General features: G+C 40.4%; 1 protein-coding gene and 1 long non-coding RNA gene across 6 annotated transcripts in view; one reads left to right on the plus strand and one right to left on the minus strand.

Annotated features, from left to right (window-relative positions):
* The window catches only part of LOC309334534, a 125,628-nt gene that overhangs the window by 92,522 nt on the left and 14,755 nt on the right, over positions 1-18,351 (plus strand). The window lies entirely within an intron of this gene.
* Positions 1-18,351, minus strand: part of NUP210 (nucleoporin 210) — a 90,977-nt gene that overhangs the window by 18,938 nt on the left and 53,688 nt on the right. For all 3 annotated transcript variants that reach the window (XR_014153131.1, XR_014153132.1, XM_081848809.1), the window contains 9 exons: positions 18,202-18,329; positions 16,993-17,128; positions 15,535-15,597; positions 14,830-15,009; positions 9,068-9,148; positions 8,734-8,865; positions 7,551-7,709; positions 4,335-4,420; positions 1,041-1,215 (listed from right to left, as the gene is read on the minus strand). Coding sequence is in view for 1 of the 3 variants with exons in the window: in XM_081848809.1 (XP_081704935.1) it covers positions 1,041-1,215; positions 4,335-4,420; positions 7,551-7,709; positions 8,734-8,865; positions 9,068-9,148; positions 14,830-15,009; positions 15,535-15,597; positions 16,993-17,128; positions 18,202-18,329 (1,140 nt within the window). In the remaining 2 variants the exon portion in view is untranslated. The remainder of the gene's footprint in view (positions 1-1,040; positions 1,216-4,334; positions 4,421-7,550; positions 7,710-8,733; positions 8,866-9,067; positions 9,149-14,829; positions 15,010-15,534; positions 15,598-16,992; positions 17,129-18,201; positions 18,330-18,351) is intronic.

Here is an 18,351-nt window from a genome sequence, read left to right on the forward strand (position 1 = left end):
TATGTTTTAAGTAGACTGGAAGGACAGATCATGAAGCTGAGGCTCCAATACTTTGGCCACCTCATGAGAAGAGAAGACTCCCTGGAAAAGACCCTGATGTTGGGAAAGATGGAGGGCACAAGGAGAAGGGGACGACAGAGGACGAGATGGTTGGACAGTGTTCTCGAAGCTACAAACATGAGTTTAACCAAACTGCGGGAGGCAGTGGAACTCAGGAGTGCCTGGCGTGCTCTGGTCCATGGGGTCACGAAGAGTCGGACACGACTAAATGACTAAACAACAACATAAATTATGCTCTTTTAGCTGTGAACCACTTCCTGGCAGGCCTTTTTGTCTCAAAAGTCTGTATTTCTTAAAAAAAAAAGTGCAACTAGCTCATTTAATGAGCCACTGTGCAGGGACGCAGCAGACTTACCCCTTGCCCATGGAATGCCAACAGAATAAGTTATGGCCAGTGCAATGATGTGTATGGAGGCACAATGAGCCTTTAATTAATTAAATTCTAGTGGGAATATTTCAGCTTCAGCTTCTTTTAGAGGCTTAGTTACCCCCCATTCAGGACCAGGGAGTACCCCACACGTGCTCTCCCCACAACCACAAGGAAATGCAACTTTCAAGAACAAATGCTTTTACAGGCAGTTACTTATTACAGCTTATACAAAATGTTGCTTAAGCTTCACATTTATTTTTACAATCTATTTTTCAATATATAAACTATTTTTTAGTATATCTATGTCCAGCAAAACAGGTTCATATATTAGTCATGTGTACCCATATTTTCTTAATTTTGGTCAGCATTGTTACATTTAATCTTTTCCAAATAAGCAATGTCAAAGTTTTATTGTAGAACAGCACAAGTGCTTAGCCATTCTGTTAAAACAGAATTGATGGCTACTCTTTTGCACTTTCCAAGCTGAAGTTACAATTACTGTCTCCAGCTGGAATAATGGGAAATTACAATTTTAAATCAGAGGCAAATAGCAGTCGCCATTCTAATCTCCTTGAAGAGAACAGGGGAAAAAAGAACACAAAAACACTACCTTGATAGTGACAGTAAGGGTCTGGTTGATTCCAAATGGCTCTTGTGAAATTACTTGTACTGTTGACAGTCCTATCAAGGATCCAGAATTAAGGAGGCCTCTCTCATCAATCTGCACCACAGGAACTCTATCCTGACCATCCAAGACACGGTAAATTAGAGCAGCAACTCGGTCCCTTGATAAAACAAAGAGAAAAATAAATAGAACCACTTTAAGACTCTTAAAATGCAAACTTCAATGTTTGCAACACGGTTTTATATAAACCATGTTGCCATATGTCAGCGCACCACTGATTTGCTGTTGAATTTTTATCTAAGATTCAAGGGTTCAGATTTTGATTTCAAGCATCCTTGTAAGACGTCTTATCTGTGCTTATGTGTCAGGGAACTGCCATCAGTGCTGGAGGGAGAGAGCAAAATCCAGAGAGATTCCAGAGAGCGTCCCGGGATTGGGAGAGGCAGCCTATCTTCTGGGGAAGAGAATCAGCGTAGCACCAGTGGAGAAGGAGGGCAGGTGGGGGAAGTGGCGAGGCGGTCCCATGACCCCCAGCGGGGAGAGTAGGGGTCCTCCGCTGCCTACGCCCTCCTTGCGCAGAAGGCTTTCGCGCAGAGAGAGTAGGAGGAGACTAGGCGTCAAAGAGCTTCTTTGCTGGAAGAAGTTTAAGAAACGCCCACTGACAGATTCTGCCAGCGATTGAGGCAGCCATGGGTGAGTGGCTGTCCGGACAGAAAAGGTTCACTCAGGCAACCCAGCCAGGTGTTTGCACCGGCTTACGCACGAGCAACCCCTAGAACCATTACATTATGCATATATTACAATCCACTTGCTGTTTGCTGCCCTGCAGTGTCATCATTCACTGATGTAAACTTGATTCAGAATACTAATGGACAGGACTCCAGGATGCTGCCTGCCTTCAGAGGTATTTCCTATAAACAGGCTTCAGAGTAAGATTAGTCTGCCAGGTTCAGAGCTGGTATTAAAAATACACAACAGGAACATGACTAAGCAGAACTTCCTGGAAATTGTTTGTACACAACACTGATTTTAAAAACATCTCTCCATGGCATTGCTGCATTAATAATAATAAAAAATAGTGCAAAGGCTAGTAATATGACTTACACATATTCTATGCACATGACAGTACAAGCTGTTTTATTCAACTGGAAATATAGGTGTTTTCTATAAACAAATACAGTAAAATACCAGTATGTATCTTAAAATATCTGCCAGCAAGCATAATCTGGTCCCCGAACAGAAAGTGTGAAGCTGTTGGGAAAAGAGAGCTTTTTGCTCAGTAGACATTTGCTTTAAGAAGCACTTCTATTTCAATAGAAATCACTGTGTGTGTTTTTTAATATAGCCAAAGAAATGCACAGCATCTAGAAGATCTTCCCTATCAACTTGAACTTCATCTTGTCAAAGCGGCAAAGATGATTCAGCCAAAGATGACACAATAAGGCCATGTTGGAGGATTTGTTTCGTTTACAAAGCCAGTCTCACTCAGTGTCCATTTTCAAAGGCAGCACAAATCTATGGAGATGATGGGCCTTTTATGCCCTTTGAAACAGAGACAGTATGTCTCTCTCTCTCTCTCTCTCTCTCTCTCTCTCTCTCTCTCTCTCTCATTCTCTCTCTCTCTCTCTCTCTCTCTCTCTCTCTCTCTCTCTGGTCTCCATAAAACATACTACATTGTCCGTCCCCCCTGCCCTTATAACTGCTTCTCCGGACAGATTGCCCAACTGCCATTTGCCATTTCTTTGAAACGATGGCAGTTTCCCCTTCATGTTCTAATATGCCAAACTGACTCATCTATATTGATGCTACTGTCCTGAAAGAAATGGTTTTCTTTCACTGATTATTTTCTTTTTTCATACAAACTGAAATTAAAGCACTCCAAAAGTTCTTAGAGATGTTCCTCCCCAATATCTGGAGGACTTTGTTTTTGCTACTACTGCATATGCATTCGTTAATGTGCGCACCCTTAAGGAATAATTTCAACTGACTTTGACTGAACATGCATGGCTTAATTCAACAGCTATTCCCTAGGCATACATGAACAATGCAATCAAATAACTGATTTCTGGACACTAAAACTTCTTTGGGAGACCATTTATCCTAAGTTGTCGGTATGTGTGAATCTCTAAGGAAGTGTAATTTGAAATCATACCATAATTATTTGTAATTCATCATTTCAAGTGTTTCTTGTTACAGTCCTATACACACTTATCTAGGAGAAAGCCCCATTCAGCTCAATGGGTCTTTTTTTCTGAGTACAGGATTGCACTGCAAAGTGGATATCAACTTTTCCTTTTATATTTGAAAATAATTACATTTTCCTAAACATAGCTGAATTGAAAATACTTGTAAGGACGAGTACTTGAATACTGACTACCCATAGTAAACAATCAGTTTGTTCATTGTTTCAGAAGCTAGAATGAGAACTATCAACAGATTGTCATCTGTCAAAAACACATTTTCATTTATTTTAGCTATTAACATTTATTAGTCACCTTTCTATGAAAGAGCTTTGCTCCATGTGACATTTAAAAACACAAAGCAAATTCTAGAAAAAAGCTAAAATGAAACATTTTAAAAACATGCTTACAGTGGTACCTCGGGTTACAGATGCTTCAGGTTACAGACTCTGCTAACCCAGAAATAGTACCTCAAGTTAAGAACTTTGCTTCAGGATGAGAACAGAAATCGCGTGGCGGCGGCAGGAGTCCCCATTAGCTAAAGTGGTATGTCAGGTTAAGAACAGTTTCAGGTTAAGAATGGACCTCCGGAACTAATTAAGTTTGTAACCCGAGGTACTGCTGTAGTTGGAACAGATTCCCTCAGGAAGTGGAGTATTTTCCTTCCTTGAATATTTTAAAGCAGAGGTTGGATGGCCATCTGTCACGATGCTTTAGCTGAGTTTCCTGCATTGTGGGGGGTGGGTTGGACTAGACTCCCAGAGTCCTTTCCAGCTCTATGATTCTATGATATTTTAGAAGGGCCACCATGTTAGTTGGTTGCAACACGACCACCACCAGGAGATGGCAATTTAAAGACTAATAGGCTTTCATGGTCTAGAGTTCACTTTGTCAGATGCCTTTATGAAGGGAGATCTAGTCCATGAAAACTTATAAACAATATAAAAAAATAAACACATTCTTTAGAGTGCCACAAGACACTTCCCCCCACTTCCTCCTGGTTTTCAGCCCCCTATGATTTTGCTTTAGGTTCCATAGTAAAACTATTATTATATCAAATCATTTATAAGACCAAAATGTGAAAAACATAACCACTTACCTGTTTGTCTGAACTTTAAAAAAAGAGTTTGGCGACATTAGGATCTGTCCTACTTCTACTCCCAGAATAACTAGTTTCTCAAATACCTACAAAATGAAGAATTTTTTTTCCAGGCTTTTACAAAAGTAGCAAACAGATACATATACTAGTCAAATATGAAACCGCTGATCTCCTAACAAAAATATGTAGCTTGTCCTTATGTGACACCATCTTTATAAAGAGATCCAAGGGGGAGCCTGGAAATTACAGACTAATTGACTTAACATCTGCTGCTGGAAAACAGTGGAAATCACTATTAAAGATAGAATTACAAAGCATATAGCAAAACAAGTCTTGCTGAAGCAGAACCAGCATGGTTTCTGCAAGGGTAAAGTCCTGTCTCACTAATTTTTTACAGTTCTCACAATAGAGAGATGTAAGATGTGGGGTGATAAGATTTGAGAGAGAAGAATTCCACTTGTGGGGTACTTTTACTAAAATGAATGGGAACCAGTCCCAATTGCTACTGCAACAATAAATACCGCAGATGTTGTATAACTATCATGGTACATAAGAGCCAAACAATTTATTGTTCTTATCTTTCTAAATGTATGACATGAATTCTCTCTGTTTCCTATCTGCTAACAAAGACACAACTTCAAAACTGTGAGCAGATGACTGCTCCATAGCAAATATATTTGCTTTTAAAACAGACAGACAGACAGACATTTAATGTTACTTAAGCGCTGGAGAAAAAACAAGGTGGCTGGCAGGTTAGCAGCAGTCTGGTATATTCTGTTCCTATAAGAAATTTGTATGAACACCAGTGGGCCATAATCTGTAATCTGATATCCAGTGTACTTCAGTGTGCAGTAGAGTCAAAAACATTTCTACCAGCACACATAAGGAACACATTCTCCTGCTGCAATTGTATCTCAAGAGTCATGTGATACGTCATAAAGGATAACAGAAGCTGCAAACACGAAGGCATTTCACATCAGCAAATCTTATCCTTAGCTCCCTACAACTTCTTTCTTATAGTGAGCAGCATACCAGAGCAAAAGGAATCTGAAAAGAATAAAATGTTCCGTGCTGCACTTTAAACAGCAATTTCTCTTGACCATTATTTCCATCCATCAAACCTGAAGCATGGGGATTAGCTAAAAGCCCTATGCACATAGCTACTATTTCCGTATTTGTTAAATAATGTAACTTTTTAAAAATTAAGATTCCATTCAACTGTTTTGCAATGTGTAGGCTCTGAAACAAAGTATTTTCATCCAGGGTGCTCCTAGCACAGAATACTAAGTAGCAAGGGATATTGTTAGACTTATACAGACTCATGAAGTTTCTAGCTGTAGTGCCATTAACCAGTGAAAAGAGAGCACTAACTATGCTCCTGCACCAGGATGACCTAAAAATGCCATTTTAAAAGTGATGATTATTAAATATCTATGGCTAAATGATGGCATCCTGAAACCAAACTTATATCAGAAAGAACACAAACTGACATCATTGAAATCAGGCACACAAGATTTTGGGCAGCAAATCTTAAACAAAGCATTTACGACAAAAGAACTCCGTGTAAGTGTTAAGGACTTGTCTGTAGAATTTGTTTTTTGAATCATAAAAGTGTTATGGTTCTCTGAAATTAAGAGGCAGCCCAGGCATATTTTTGTGAAGTCTGTATTCCATATATAGTTTTGCCCCTTATTACTTCTGTGACTGGTTTCTTGGCTGACACCGTGCAAAATAAAGTATCTAGGAAAAGCAGGTGCAACTGTTAGGCAAAGATATACGAAAGCAGAAGACAGCTGTATCAATGCTCTCTGCCAATTGATATTGATACCTTATAATATATCCATCGTTGTACTCAAGGAACAACTTTTGTGAGTGCAACCGAATTCCACCTCCAGCTTGCCACCCAAATCTGCTCTGAGGGTTTCCCACTCCTCTGGGAACAGATTTGGGGGCAGTGTGAGGAGAACACAGGGGGAGAGGAGGGCAGGTTTTAATGTGGTCATGGAGGTTTTTCCTTGTATGCAATAACTGGATCAGGACCAGCATATAGATGAAAAATGTCAGCTTCAAATGTTTTAAACTTAGGGCTTTATCTGTGTATACATTTAAAGGAGCCTGAACCAGCTTAAAAAAAAATATTCCAAATTATGGTATATATACTTATAGAGGTTTGGAAGTTTAATATGAACATGCTGGATTCATTTGAACACCACTGCTGTACATAATTAAAAAACTAACCCTAATAAATGTATGTTGGCCTTTTTAGGCAGCTTTAATTAATTCAATTTATTTAGCTCCATGAAAATGCCATTTCAGCTTCATTAATTCCTCTGTGATCCTAAGCACACTTTATTCAAATTAGGAGCCAATGAAATCAATGGGACCCACACTGTTGTAATTGTGTTCAGAGTGAAATGACAGACTCACTGAAGACCTCAGCTGTTGAGCATAATTGTACTCTCTGAATATCAGAGAGCATCAAAATAAATGCTAAACCCCAGAAAAGTTATTATTGAACACATCAGATTCAAAACAAACAAATCCAAATACTGTGGAGATCTGAAATACTGGTAGAAGTTGAGTTCATCTTGATATGCATCATGATCTTGTTGACTGACACCAGTGCTTCTTTCATAGCCCTATTTCTCTATAACTACACATCTTACCAATGTAAAGACCTTGAGATGCATGGCTGAAATTCTACATTTAAACTGACCTGAGAATTCTGATGTACTTATCCAATGCTACAGTGCACTAACTTCAGAATTGTGTGTACCCTATACTATGAAAGCAATTTATATAAAAAAATCTGTAACTAGAAGAGCAGGATTCTGAAACAACAAGCTTATGCAAATGTCAATAAATTTGCATATATTCACTTGCTTTGAGTAATGTGTTGTGCTTCTCCTGGTTAAGGACAGGGACAGGATGCCGTGAGATACTTTAAGTTACTAATCCTCAGCCATTCTTCTGGCTCCAGAGGTTCTACCAGATATTGCCTATGAGTTCATCTTCACAGACACAGCATAAAAACAAGCAAGACTCAGGTTCTCATGGTCACAGCCAATTATGCAGCCACTGTCAATTTCCCCACCATGTGCATAAGTGAAACTGTGAAACACACATACAGGCCTTGTGGTACTGCACTGGCCCTGACACTTGTTTTTCACTAAGCACAACAGAATGGCCCTATAAGGAATAGCAATATAATAATACCTGTATTTGGATTTCATCTGACAATTCTTTTACCATGTGGCCAAATTGCCCAGCAGAAGGATCAAGGGCTTTGACAACAAGCCTCAACCCTGTTCTTCCTTTCCCTTTACCATAAACATCCACTGCAAAGTTGCACTGGGGGGAAAGCTGAAGAGAAGCCTGAAAGACAAAATATTAGTCTAGGTAAGGAAGGAATTTCATTTAATATATTGGTTCTAATATACTTCAAAACTCTTTAGGTTCCTGATCTCAGCTCTGACAACAGAGCTAAATAGAATTATCATTAGAAGCCATCCTGTAAATTTAGGTATACTTTGGTTGCTACTAGATTTCTTCTCTGAACTTAAAATCAGAATTATTGTAGGACGTAATTCTCAATAGGTCTAGGACCCCACAAAGGAATCTGTTGGCTGGGCCTGTTCAGAGGGCACCAGAGAAGACTATCAGGACATGCCATTATCTACAGGTCCCTATTCAGGCTACAGTATGTAGCATGTGGACTAAGCCACACTTTACAGTTAACTATTGCCAAATGAGTTCTGATGGCAGCAGAAGTAGCAGGAAGGCTCATCCAGTGCTGTTCCTAAATACTCATTAAAATATGGGAGCTACAAATCTTATGATACTGCATGACTGCATACATGCAGAACCTTCAGCTCATATGTCACAAAGCCTCTTGCTATTTACACTCAAGAGCCATCTGAAAGCGGCAACCTGCCGCAGTGAACTCTAGATCAGTGCTACACCCTCTAGCTAGATCTCTAGCTACCATTTTGACACAAAACCTGTCCTAGCCCATGACTGTCCACCAGGCAAACCTTGCCATGAGATTGCTCTAAGGTTGAATGATGCCTAGTGACCATTTGATACTGGAAGACTGACATGAAGTGGAAGGTGCCCATCAGATGCATTCCAAGCAACAGATATGGCACTGAAATCAGGTAGCAGAGTTGGTTAACCCAGTTGTACATAGGAAAGGATGCCTGTAACTCCAAGTAACCATTATTTCTGGCACCAGGAGAAACAAAATATTGGGGTGGGGGAACTTGAAGGAAGAAGATATACAATTAACTTTCTGTAGCTACCTTCAAGGTAAGCTATTAGAAAATGTAGACCAAAGTAAATGCACCCAAGTGTGGGGGTGGGACTCACTCTGTGTTTAAATTTTAAACTACAAGTTTACCTCACTAAATCTTGTTTTCACATCCAGGACATCCCTTTTTGTGACAGACCAATGAAATGTTAACCCTGGCACTGCATTGCCAAATGAAAAAGGAGCTTGGTTGCTGGTGATGCCCATCACATACACTGGCATCTGAAAGAAAAGCACACATTTTAATAAATAACCCAGTGCATTTTTCCAAAGCTGTGGTCACAAACACAGAATAAGTTGATATATGTAGCAATAATCAATTGCATCAAGTCACCAATTATATTATGTCAAAACAGGCCCTATTTTATTTGACCATAACCGAAAGAAAGAAAATGAAATCGAGAACTGTCTACATTCAACTCACCTGAGTGCCAGTTTTCATTCGTGTAATGGGTGCATGAATTCTAACAGCTTCAAGCTGAATTACCTCAACTTCCACTTTATCCTAAAAGGAAAGACACAAAGTCCAATATTAATTTAATTAATTATGCTTTAAAGGTGGATTTTCATTTCACTTCCGTATCTTTTGAATGAATTGCTCCACTTGGAAGAGATAAGTGCAGAAACCACTAGGAAACCTGGCTGTCTTCATTTATTCACATTCTAGGCTGCTTTATCCCTAGATCTCAAAACCAAGAACAACAAACCATCCAGCATAATAATAAAAAAAGAATAAAATGTTTATTAATTTTTAATGCCCATTAACAGTTTAACCCTGACTAACATGGGCTAGTCAAGAATGGAAAAGTATTTCAGTGGTTCTGAGAACAGTTTAAATTCAGGCTTTGGTGAGTCTTAAGGTGAAAGGAGTTGCCTAAAGGAGTGGGGTGGAGAGTCATTAAGAGGGCACACCAACAGAATATTCCATGAGGGTAAAGCTAGCTGACTGGGTGGCTTTTAGGGAAAAGGCAGTTCTCCCAAACCTGCAACTTTGACTTGTTCTGAGCAAATAACACTAAACTCAAATGCTAAAAATTGCAGAGGTTATTAGATGACTTAGCTACATAATTTTTTTTATGCTGGCATATAATATTGTGCACAAAGAAAACACGCACAAAAGTGCAAGCCTGAACCAGATTATTCACAACAAGCACAGGAGAGCTGGAAGAGAGATCTGCAATGGTGAAGGCAAACTGAAATCAAATCTGATATAGGGAGCAGCAGCAAAAAGAAGTGAAAGTAGCAATTGGCCTTCATCCACAATGGGGAGCTCACATTCCCATCCTGTGGCCACTGATATGTACAGAGAAAGGGCTAACACTCCCCTTTTTTGCCTCTCTTCCCCCAATTAACAGTCAACATTCTATGGTCTGTGAGTATGCTCATTACTCATTGCGAAGTTTCTTAGAAGTTTCTGCGTCCTCCTCCCCTTCCCCACCCTCTGGGGCAGCTGTGAGGGGGCTACTTTTGCATGGGATAGGGCCTGTTCATTGGCTCCACCCCAGATGTAGAATGCTCTTCATCCTGAGGATTGGCTGGCACCAACATTGCTCAGTTTCTGGCACCAGTTGAAAACCCATCTCTTCTGCTAGGCCTTTGATAAGGATTCATATACTGAGCCTATTAAAGAGAGTAGGTTAACTCAACTGGAAGTTTATGTGCTTTTAATGTTTTATTGAAGGATTTCATTGAGTGCATTTGTTTATTGACTGTGACTCACACCCGGACATCATTTGTGATGAAGGAGGGGATATTTCCCCCCCAATACATAAATAAAATATTGGAAGCATTCAATTAACCATAGTATAGTGTTTTGCCCAAAGCCTAAATTGTAGTTAATCTTAACTATGGTTTGTTGAAACTAACTACTTTCATAACCCAGTGGTTGAAGCTGGTTTGTTTTAAACAAAGCATATTTTATGTTAACTACAGTTTGTCATGTTCAGATGACAAAAAGCGACAGTTAATAAAAAATAGAAGGGGAATCTTCCAAACCCCTCCTTGCAGTTGTGCCAGGCGAAGAGAGAGGAGGGATATATAACCCAAAAGCTTCCACAGACTCATTGCCATGAAGAAAAATCATGGTTTATTGTGATGTAGGAATGCAAAAAATAAGGCACTCAAGGCAACCCACAGCATGATCAATAAAACAAAAAGAGAATACAAAAATACATAGAATTAGTATATGTGGGAAACAGTAAGTAGATAATAACATCAAATAAAAGCAAGGAATCCGGAAAACATCAACAGACAAAACATTCAACTGACCAAAAGCCTGACAAAATCCCTATATCCACTAACAGGTTTAGGCAGGCAGAGGCTTGAAGTATATAATCCACACTTCTATTTTGTTTGGAAATGTGATGTCTCAATTTAAAAATAAAACCTGCCAGATCCTGAACTGGCCACTGGAAGAAAGGAAGGAGGTCTAAGTTTTTAATAAACATCTACTTTCATATAATTATGATTAAATAGAATATCAGATAATCTTGCTGTGAATTGTATCATTATTTTTAAAAGCTTTTCTTCCCCACCGAGTTAAAAAAACAGTAAACAAAGTCTCGGAAAAACTTAAGTTTAACTGAGGTATGCCTATGCTGACAGAAGAGATGAAACTACAGATGTGATATATAAATCAGGACACCATAAAAACTCAATGACAGATCAAAGTCAGCTTATTATGAAGTGCTTGTCCATAAATGACACATCAGAATCCAGGAAAGGAAAGTAATACATCAACAGAACAGGATTCAGCTTCTTTGTTATAAAAGGACATTTTAAGGCTGGATATCAGGTTCAGGTCCACAGGCTTATACAATAATTTAATTATTGCTCACCATAAAGTAAAACCAAGCAGCATTTATGAGACAAAAAGATGGGCAGGCAAAGAGATTGAAGAGGGATTCGTAATTGGAAGTAACATAACATTTATGTCAAGTTTTGGACTTGGATAAAATCCTAGAACAGCCACGGATTCACTGGATGACCTTGTTAAAATTCCCCTCATTCAATCTCTTTCCTTCATCCAGCTGATGGGAATATATATCTTGCATATCAGAATACATATCAGAATACAGGGTTATTCTTGAGATGAATGAAATAAGGCCTGTAAAACCATATGCATATCATTTACAGTCCTTACTCACAGACTTTAAAAATCTCCATTAATGTATCTAGGCTAAGAAGTAGTGAATGGTACAGATGAAAATGGACATGAACAAAAGTACACCCCTTCAGAAAAGAAAGGAGTAAATGAGTTAAAACTGATGTTTTAAATTTTTGAGGATTAATTTCTCTTTTAAATTTTGTATATTGTATATTTTATCACTGCAAGCAGCTTCTAGACCTAGATGGCAGAAAGCAGTAAATAATTTACAAAAAATAAATACAAGACAAAAATTAGCACTTTATGTAAGTGATATTTAATCACAAGAACTCTCACTGAGGTATGCATTATTATATTTCTTTTGCTGCCCCCCTTCTTTATGCTCTGTGTGATATTTTACTTCAATATGTCTCAGCCATCAGTTCCATTTGCTCTAGGCTACTGGTCTTCAGTTGGTGAGTTGGGACCCGCTAGTCCCATCATACAAATATGTAGTTAAAGATTAAGAAATGGGTCCCTAAATGCCTGTTAGGGTTAAAAATGGGTTCTGGATTTGAAAAGGTTGAAGATACCTGTCCCAAGGAATGCGGTGTGGGTATAGAGGTCTGGACTTTCCCCTGCTTGTTTTTGAGCTATCTTCCCTGAAGAGGGTGCTTTTTTATTTTGATGCTGCCACTGAGCTGGCCAGGATCTTATCTTCATTTGCCAGCTGGCTGCTGCAGCATATACTTGGAACAAGCTTTAGGTCTGAAGCCTACATTGTTGGAAGTGCTCCTCCACTGTTGCCTGTCATGTACCGTATTTTTCGCACCATTGGACGCACTTTCCCCCCCTTAAAAAGTAAGGGGAAATGTCTGTGCGTCTTATGGAGCGAAGCCAGCAAGAGCCGCTGCTGCCGACAAGCTCTGCGCAGCTCTCCCTTTAAAGCAAGAGCTGCATAGAGTGTGTCTGCGGCTCTGGCTGGGTTTACAGGGAGGCGGGAGGAGGGACTGCCGTCTGTCCCTCCTTCCGGCTCATTGTAAACTCAGCAAGAGCCGCGGCTGCTGAGCTGAGCCGGGGAGGAGGGAGGGAAGGGGATTCCCTTGGTCCCTCCCTCCTCCGTGGCTCGCTTTGAAGCAGCAAAGTGGGAGGGAAGCCGCTTACACCCGTGTAAGCAGCTCCTCTCCCACTTTCCTGCTTCAAAGCGGAGGGAATCCCCTCCGTGGCTTGCTTTGAAGCAGGGTTCGGGGGTTCAGTGGGGAAAGAGGGCAGGAAATAGATGCTGGGCAGGAAGACTTTGACCACTGGAAAGTCCACCTCAGCCTCCCCAGATTTCCACTGAGACAGCCAGGCATGGCCATAAGAGCTGGAAACTTGCATGGGCTGTTTATTTAAAGACGAAAACATGCATTCATGTGAAAGAAATCCTCCCAGGTTCCTGAACACAACCCACACTTGATATTCACACAAGGTTACATGGATGGCATTGGCAGCTGGAGGAGCAGCATGGTTAAAGAGCAAGTCCTGGTTTCAAGCTTAAGATCAGCTCTTTGGTGGTGGCCTCAAACAACCCTTTGGCTGCAAGGGGAATCCCTCCCTTAATTCAGGATGCTACAGTCTACACATGCTGTGGCTGCCTGCCCTTTTCCCTGAGCTGTAAAAACACCTTCAAGAGGGTGACACAGTCATTTTCCAGATGTGCAAAGAACCACCCTCGCCACACTAAACATGACAGCAAGCCTCACACCCAAATCTGAAGCATTAATGGGAACCTAGGAAGCTGCCTTATAAGGAGTCGGATCCACTACTCCATCTAGCTTAGTAATGTCAACACTGACTGGTAGCAGTTTGCCAGAGTTTCAGGCGTGGAGAGGCTGGGGATTGAACGTGTGGTGTTCTGCATGCAAAGCCACTGAGGTTACAGCTGTTCCCTTTAAAAACAAACTAAGATTGTAGTCCCCATGGTTCTGAAGAAAGGGTTAATTTAGACAGGAACAGAGGGACCTTCCCTGTACCACGTCAGGACCCCTGAGCCCATTTAGCTCAGTTTTGTCTTCACTGATGGGCAGAGGCTCACCTGGGTTTCAGGAGACACACCTTCAGTCCTACCTGGAGAAGCTTTCAAGGACTGAACTTGGGATCTTCTCCATGCTCTCCCTATTGAGCTATGATTGCTCCCTCTCTTCTCCTGCCCTCCTCCTATGCAGGAGGCCTATCTCGGCTTGTCAATATAATGTATATATGTCAAGGGCTTTGAGATGCATATAAAATCAGGCTCAGCATTATTAACTGGACTTAGATAAGCCATGGTTCCCCTTCCTTCCCTCCTCTGAGGCTCGCTTTAAAGCAGCAAAGCGGACAGGAGCCACCCACTTTGCTGCTTTAAATAGTTTAGTACAACATTTGATTCAGAATATTTTTTTTTTCATGTTTTCCTCCTCTAAAAACTAGGTGCGCCTTATGGTCAGGTGCGCCCTATGGAGAGAAAAATACGGTAATAACTTTTGAGGGAAAGATTAACTTTGCCAGCATCTGCACTTAGGGAACTTTCCTTCAAAATGGGGGTTATGTTCTAAGGTTTTTGAACTGGAAAGCTGGTAGTGCAGAACGACGGCCATATTGAATTGGGCTTGCTTCAACAAATTTGAACTGCAGCTGTCTTGATTCAAAGTTCAGTAACCATCACTATGTACAAGCCAAGACAGTCTGCTTCCTGACAGGAAGTCTCCTCTGCTTTGCCTAGAATAACATGTTTCTTATTTGCATCTTGAGCACTTTTCCTTCACTGGTTTCATTTGAGAATCCATTTATAGCTTTTAATGGAACTGTTTATCAGCCTCTGCCTTTGTATAAAAGAATAAAAAAGGAACAGATAATTGTTCCAAACAGCTATGTCAAGTAGGACCTTTTGGTGAACTTCAATGATTCTGAGCTCACTTGACATATTCACAATGTAAAAAATATGTCTAGACCACAGTCTATTATATGTGTAAATGTACTCAACGTGGAATTATAAGCCTCGGTTATAGAATAAAATGCAGAATAAATAAGATAAAAAATCTAGCTCAAGGTTACAATATATGCATATCTCTAAACGTTACCTGGGATACGACCACAACTTTACCAGTGTCTGCATTAACAGCTTGAACCATCCCTGTTATAGTACTGTTGCCCAATGACACTCCTGTTACAAGGCCACTGCTGTTGACGGAGGCAATATGGGCATTGCTGGTGGATAATATTATGTTGGACTGTGGCTGTGGTCCTCCCTCAGAGGTAATCTGTGTTTGTTGAAAAAACAAAATTAATTGCTAACAGTAATTACATACAATAGGGCTCAGATCCTTGAAGATTCAAGGAACCTTGCAAAAGTGGAACAAAAACTTAAGTCATAACCAAAACATGTTTTTTGTTTTGTTTTTTTAAAAATCCCTTACAAGGATGATTTGAAAGTCACTAAATGCTTGCCAGGTGAAAGGGAAAAAACGTATTGGATTGTATCTTAAGATCAGAATTTGTTTCATCTGAAAATAATGCAGCCTGCGACTTGTGAAGAGATTATTAGGAAGACCTCATTTTAGTTCTAATTTACTGCAGAGGTCTTTTCAAGAGGTTGATCTCCACTGACTACAGTTCATGGCAGGATAGAGCAGTCTTGCCCAATCTGGTGACCTCCAGATTCTTTCTATTATCACTCTCAGCAGCCCCACCAGTATGGCCAATGGTCTGGGATGATGAGACCTATAGATGGCTTACTAAGAAACAATTGTTCATCATTCAGTGCAATAATCTTAAAAATAACTCACCTGAATCACTGCACCTATGAGCAATGTGACTTTTCTTGGCATCAGTCTAAAAGGAGGAAAGACCTAGAAGTGAAAGGGCAAGCATTAATAAAGGCCCACTTTTCAAGGATTATGTATCTCAGTGTTTGCAGTTCTTCTGTTTGTCCAAATCCCCCTCTTGTCCTCCTTTTCTTTCATGTGTTTTCTCCTCCTTCTATAATCTATATCAATAACAGCTACTATGTCTGGAAAATACAGTGATGACTATACAGTGGTACCCCGCAAGACGAATGCCTCGCAAGACGAAAAACTCGCTAGACGAAAGGGTTTTCCGTCTTTTGAGGTGCTTCGCAAGACAAATTTCCCTATGGGCTTGCTTCGCAAGACGAAACGTCTTGCGAGTTTTTGCAAGTTTTTTCCCTCCCCCCCCTTTTTCTAAGCCGCTAAGCCGCTAAGCCGCTAATAGCCGCTAAGCCGCTAATAGCGCTAAGCCGCTAAGCCACTAATAGCCGTGCTTCGCAAGACGAAAAACCGCAAGACGAAGAGACTCGCGGAACGAATTAATTTCGTCTTGCGAGGCACCACTGTACAAGCAACACCTCCCACTATGCCTTACCATCCATGTGGACATTTGGTTTATTCTCCTAATTATGCCTCTTTTACTCTTCCCTGTGGTGAGAAATGAGATGGTGCTGAGGGCCTCCTCTTCTCCGATACAGGTCATTTCAAATCTCCTTCCTTCACCCTTACCTTACATTTTCCATCTCTGAAATGCCATTTAGTAGTTTTTAGACACTTATCGTGGCTCTGGCCCATGAGATCTACAGCCCAGCATCCCCTCTTCTTCTTCTTTTTAATTGTTCGGCTGACCTTACCTTCAAATTCCAGTTTGTTATAATTTTCATGAGTCAGTATTTTCATTGAAGGTCCCATAAAATTCTGTGCTTGTTTCATGAGCTTTTACCTTCATCACATATTCCTGTGATTTATGCTATCCTTCCCTATTATTACTATTCCTCCCCTCCCCCAATCAAGTCCCATCTAGCCTTCATTTTTGGGCCTTTCTGTATCTACACACACATACACACACAACAATATAGCAGAGATGGCTAACCAGTAGCCCTTCAGATGTTCCTGAACCACAATTCCAATTGTCCCTTGTTATCAGCCATGCTGGTTGGCGCTAATGGGAGTCATGGTTCAGCAACATCTGGAGCACCACTGGTTAGCCACTACCATTGCACAGGGAACTATTTATTGGCTTTGGAAAGCTAAATACATGGAAGGAATTACCATGCTTTTATTCTTGCTTAATGATACCAATACTTTATTATTATTATTATTATTATTATTATTATTATTATTATTAATTTATTTCAGGTATCTTATTCATATCAAAGGAGTAGTTCTTTGAGAAACCAAGCAGCCTCATATTAAGGAAACCAGAAAGCATAAACTGTTAAGAGTTAAAAGGTTTACTTCAATCTGCTGTGGAACTGAATTGATCCTCTCTCCATATCTGTCAGTGGCAAACGCTGTAAGACTGGTTTGACCTATGGCCAGTCCATGAACTAGAAAAGCAGCAGTGTGTTCATCAGAAGCTTCATCGAGAGGCCTGAAATGTAAGAAAATACATTAATTGGACAAACCACGTACAAAGCAATGAAGACAATATTCAGCACCGGGGTCTAGAATTGCATCTCTCTTTGTTGCTAATGATGAAGTCCTAAGTAGAACAATATACAAGAGCAGCAAGTTAAAAACAAAATGGCACAGATGCTGACTGAATCTTAAGTAGCTTTTGTCAAGGATGAGGCGCTGACATCCTAGTAAGTAGCACTGCCAATACCAATGTGCTCAACAGGCACGGAAAATATCTATTTGGAACAGCATCAATATATAAAGCCACTTGAGTGGAAGGGAATGAGAAACTGAAGGCCTCTGGGTTGGTCCGAGTCCTTACAGTCTTTCAATCTGGCTTGTGGCCTCTATTCCATCTGCTCTGTCCCTCTGCTCAGCTCTGCCACCTTTTGTGGCAGTTGTGCAATCCTCCCATCTGCCACAACCTTCTTCACTTCACCACAGCAATACAGCTGCTGCCATGAGGAGACAACAGTCAGAGAGACACATGTGTGAGATTGGCAGCCCAGCTACGGAACACTAGGGCTAGAAGAAAATACACTGTGTTCACCTTGCCATTTCCCCAACTGCCAAAATGAGACTTTTCAGAAGAACCAAGTAAGTCCGGTCTGTGGAAGTGCAAGACAGTACTTCCTCAGCAGTGGCACTTCAGTTTTGGTGCTCCCTTCCAAACATGGCCCATCTTGCTCCCACTCTGAATAGTTTCTGCTGGTAAATAAAGATGCTGATACTTTTTATAGTGCTCCTTAACATGGGCACAGATAGGCTTTCTCCACAGAGTGCTCTTCCATTTTGTGAGTTGCTCATTTTAGCAGTTTGCAAGTCATCTTGAACATTTTGTTACAGAAAAGCAAGATTATAAACAAATAAATAATAACTTTAAACCATGCAGTGATGTTTAACATAACTTTTCACATCCATCATAATATACTTCTATTTGTCCCTTCTGTGAATGCATACTCTCAGTACAGCCTCCCTGCAAATACCTTGCAGTATTACTTTTGTTCCTTTTGCCTATAAGAGAACACAAATTAAAATAGCACTTACTTTAATGAGATAATTGGAGATGCTGCCTTTAGATTTAAGTCCATGAAGGCGAAGTATTTAGCTGGAAAGTATTTCTTGGAAGCATCCAGCACTCTGACGTAAGCGGTAACTTTTTTGCCAATCTCTACCTGCAATGCATTTGTTTACAGA

Source organism: Podarcis erhardii (genome assembly GCF_964252035.2).
Source record: "Podarcis erhardii genome assembly, chromosome: 2".
Classification (NCBI taxonomy): Eukaryota; Metazoa; Chordata; class Lepidosauria; order Squamata; family Lacertidae; genus Podarcis; species Podarcis erhardii.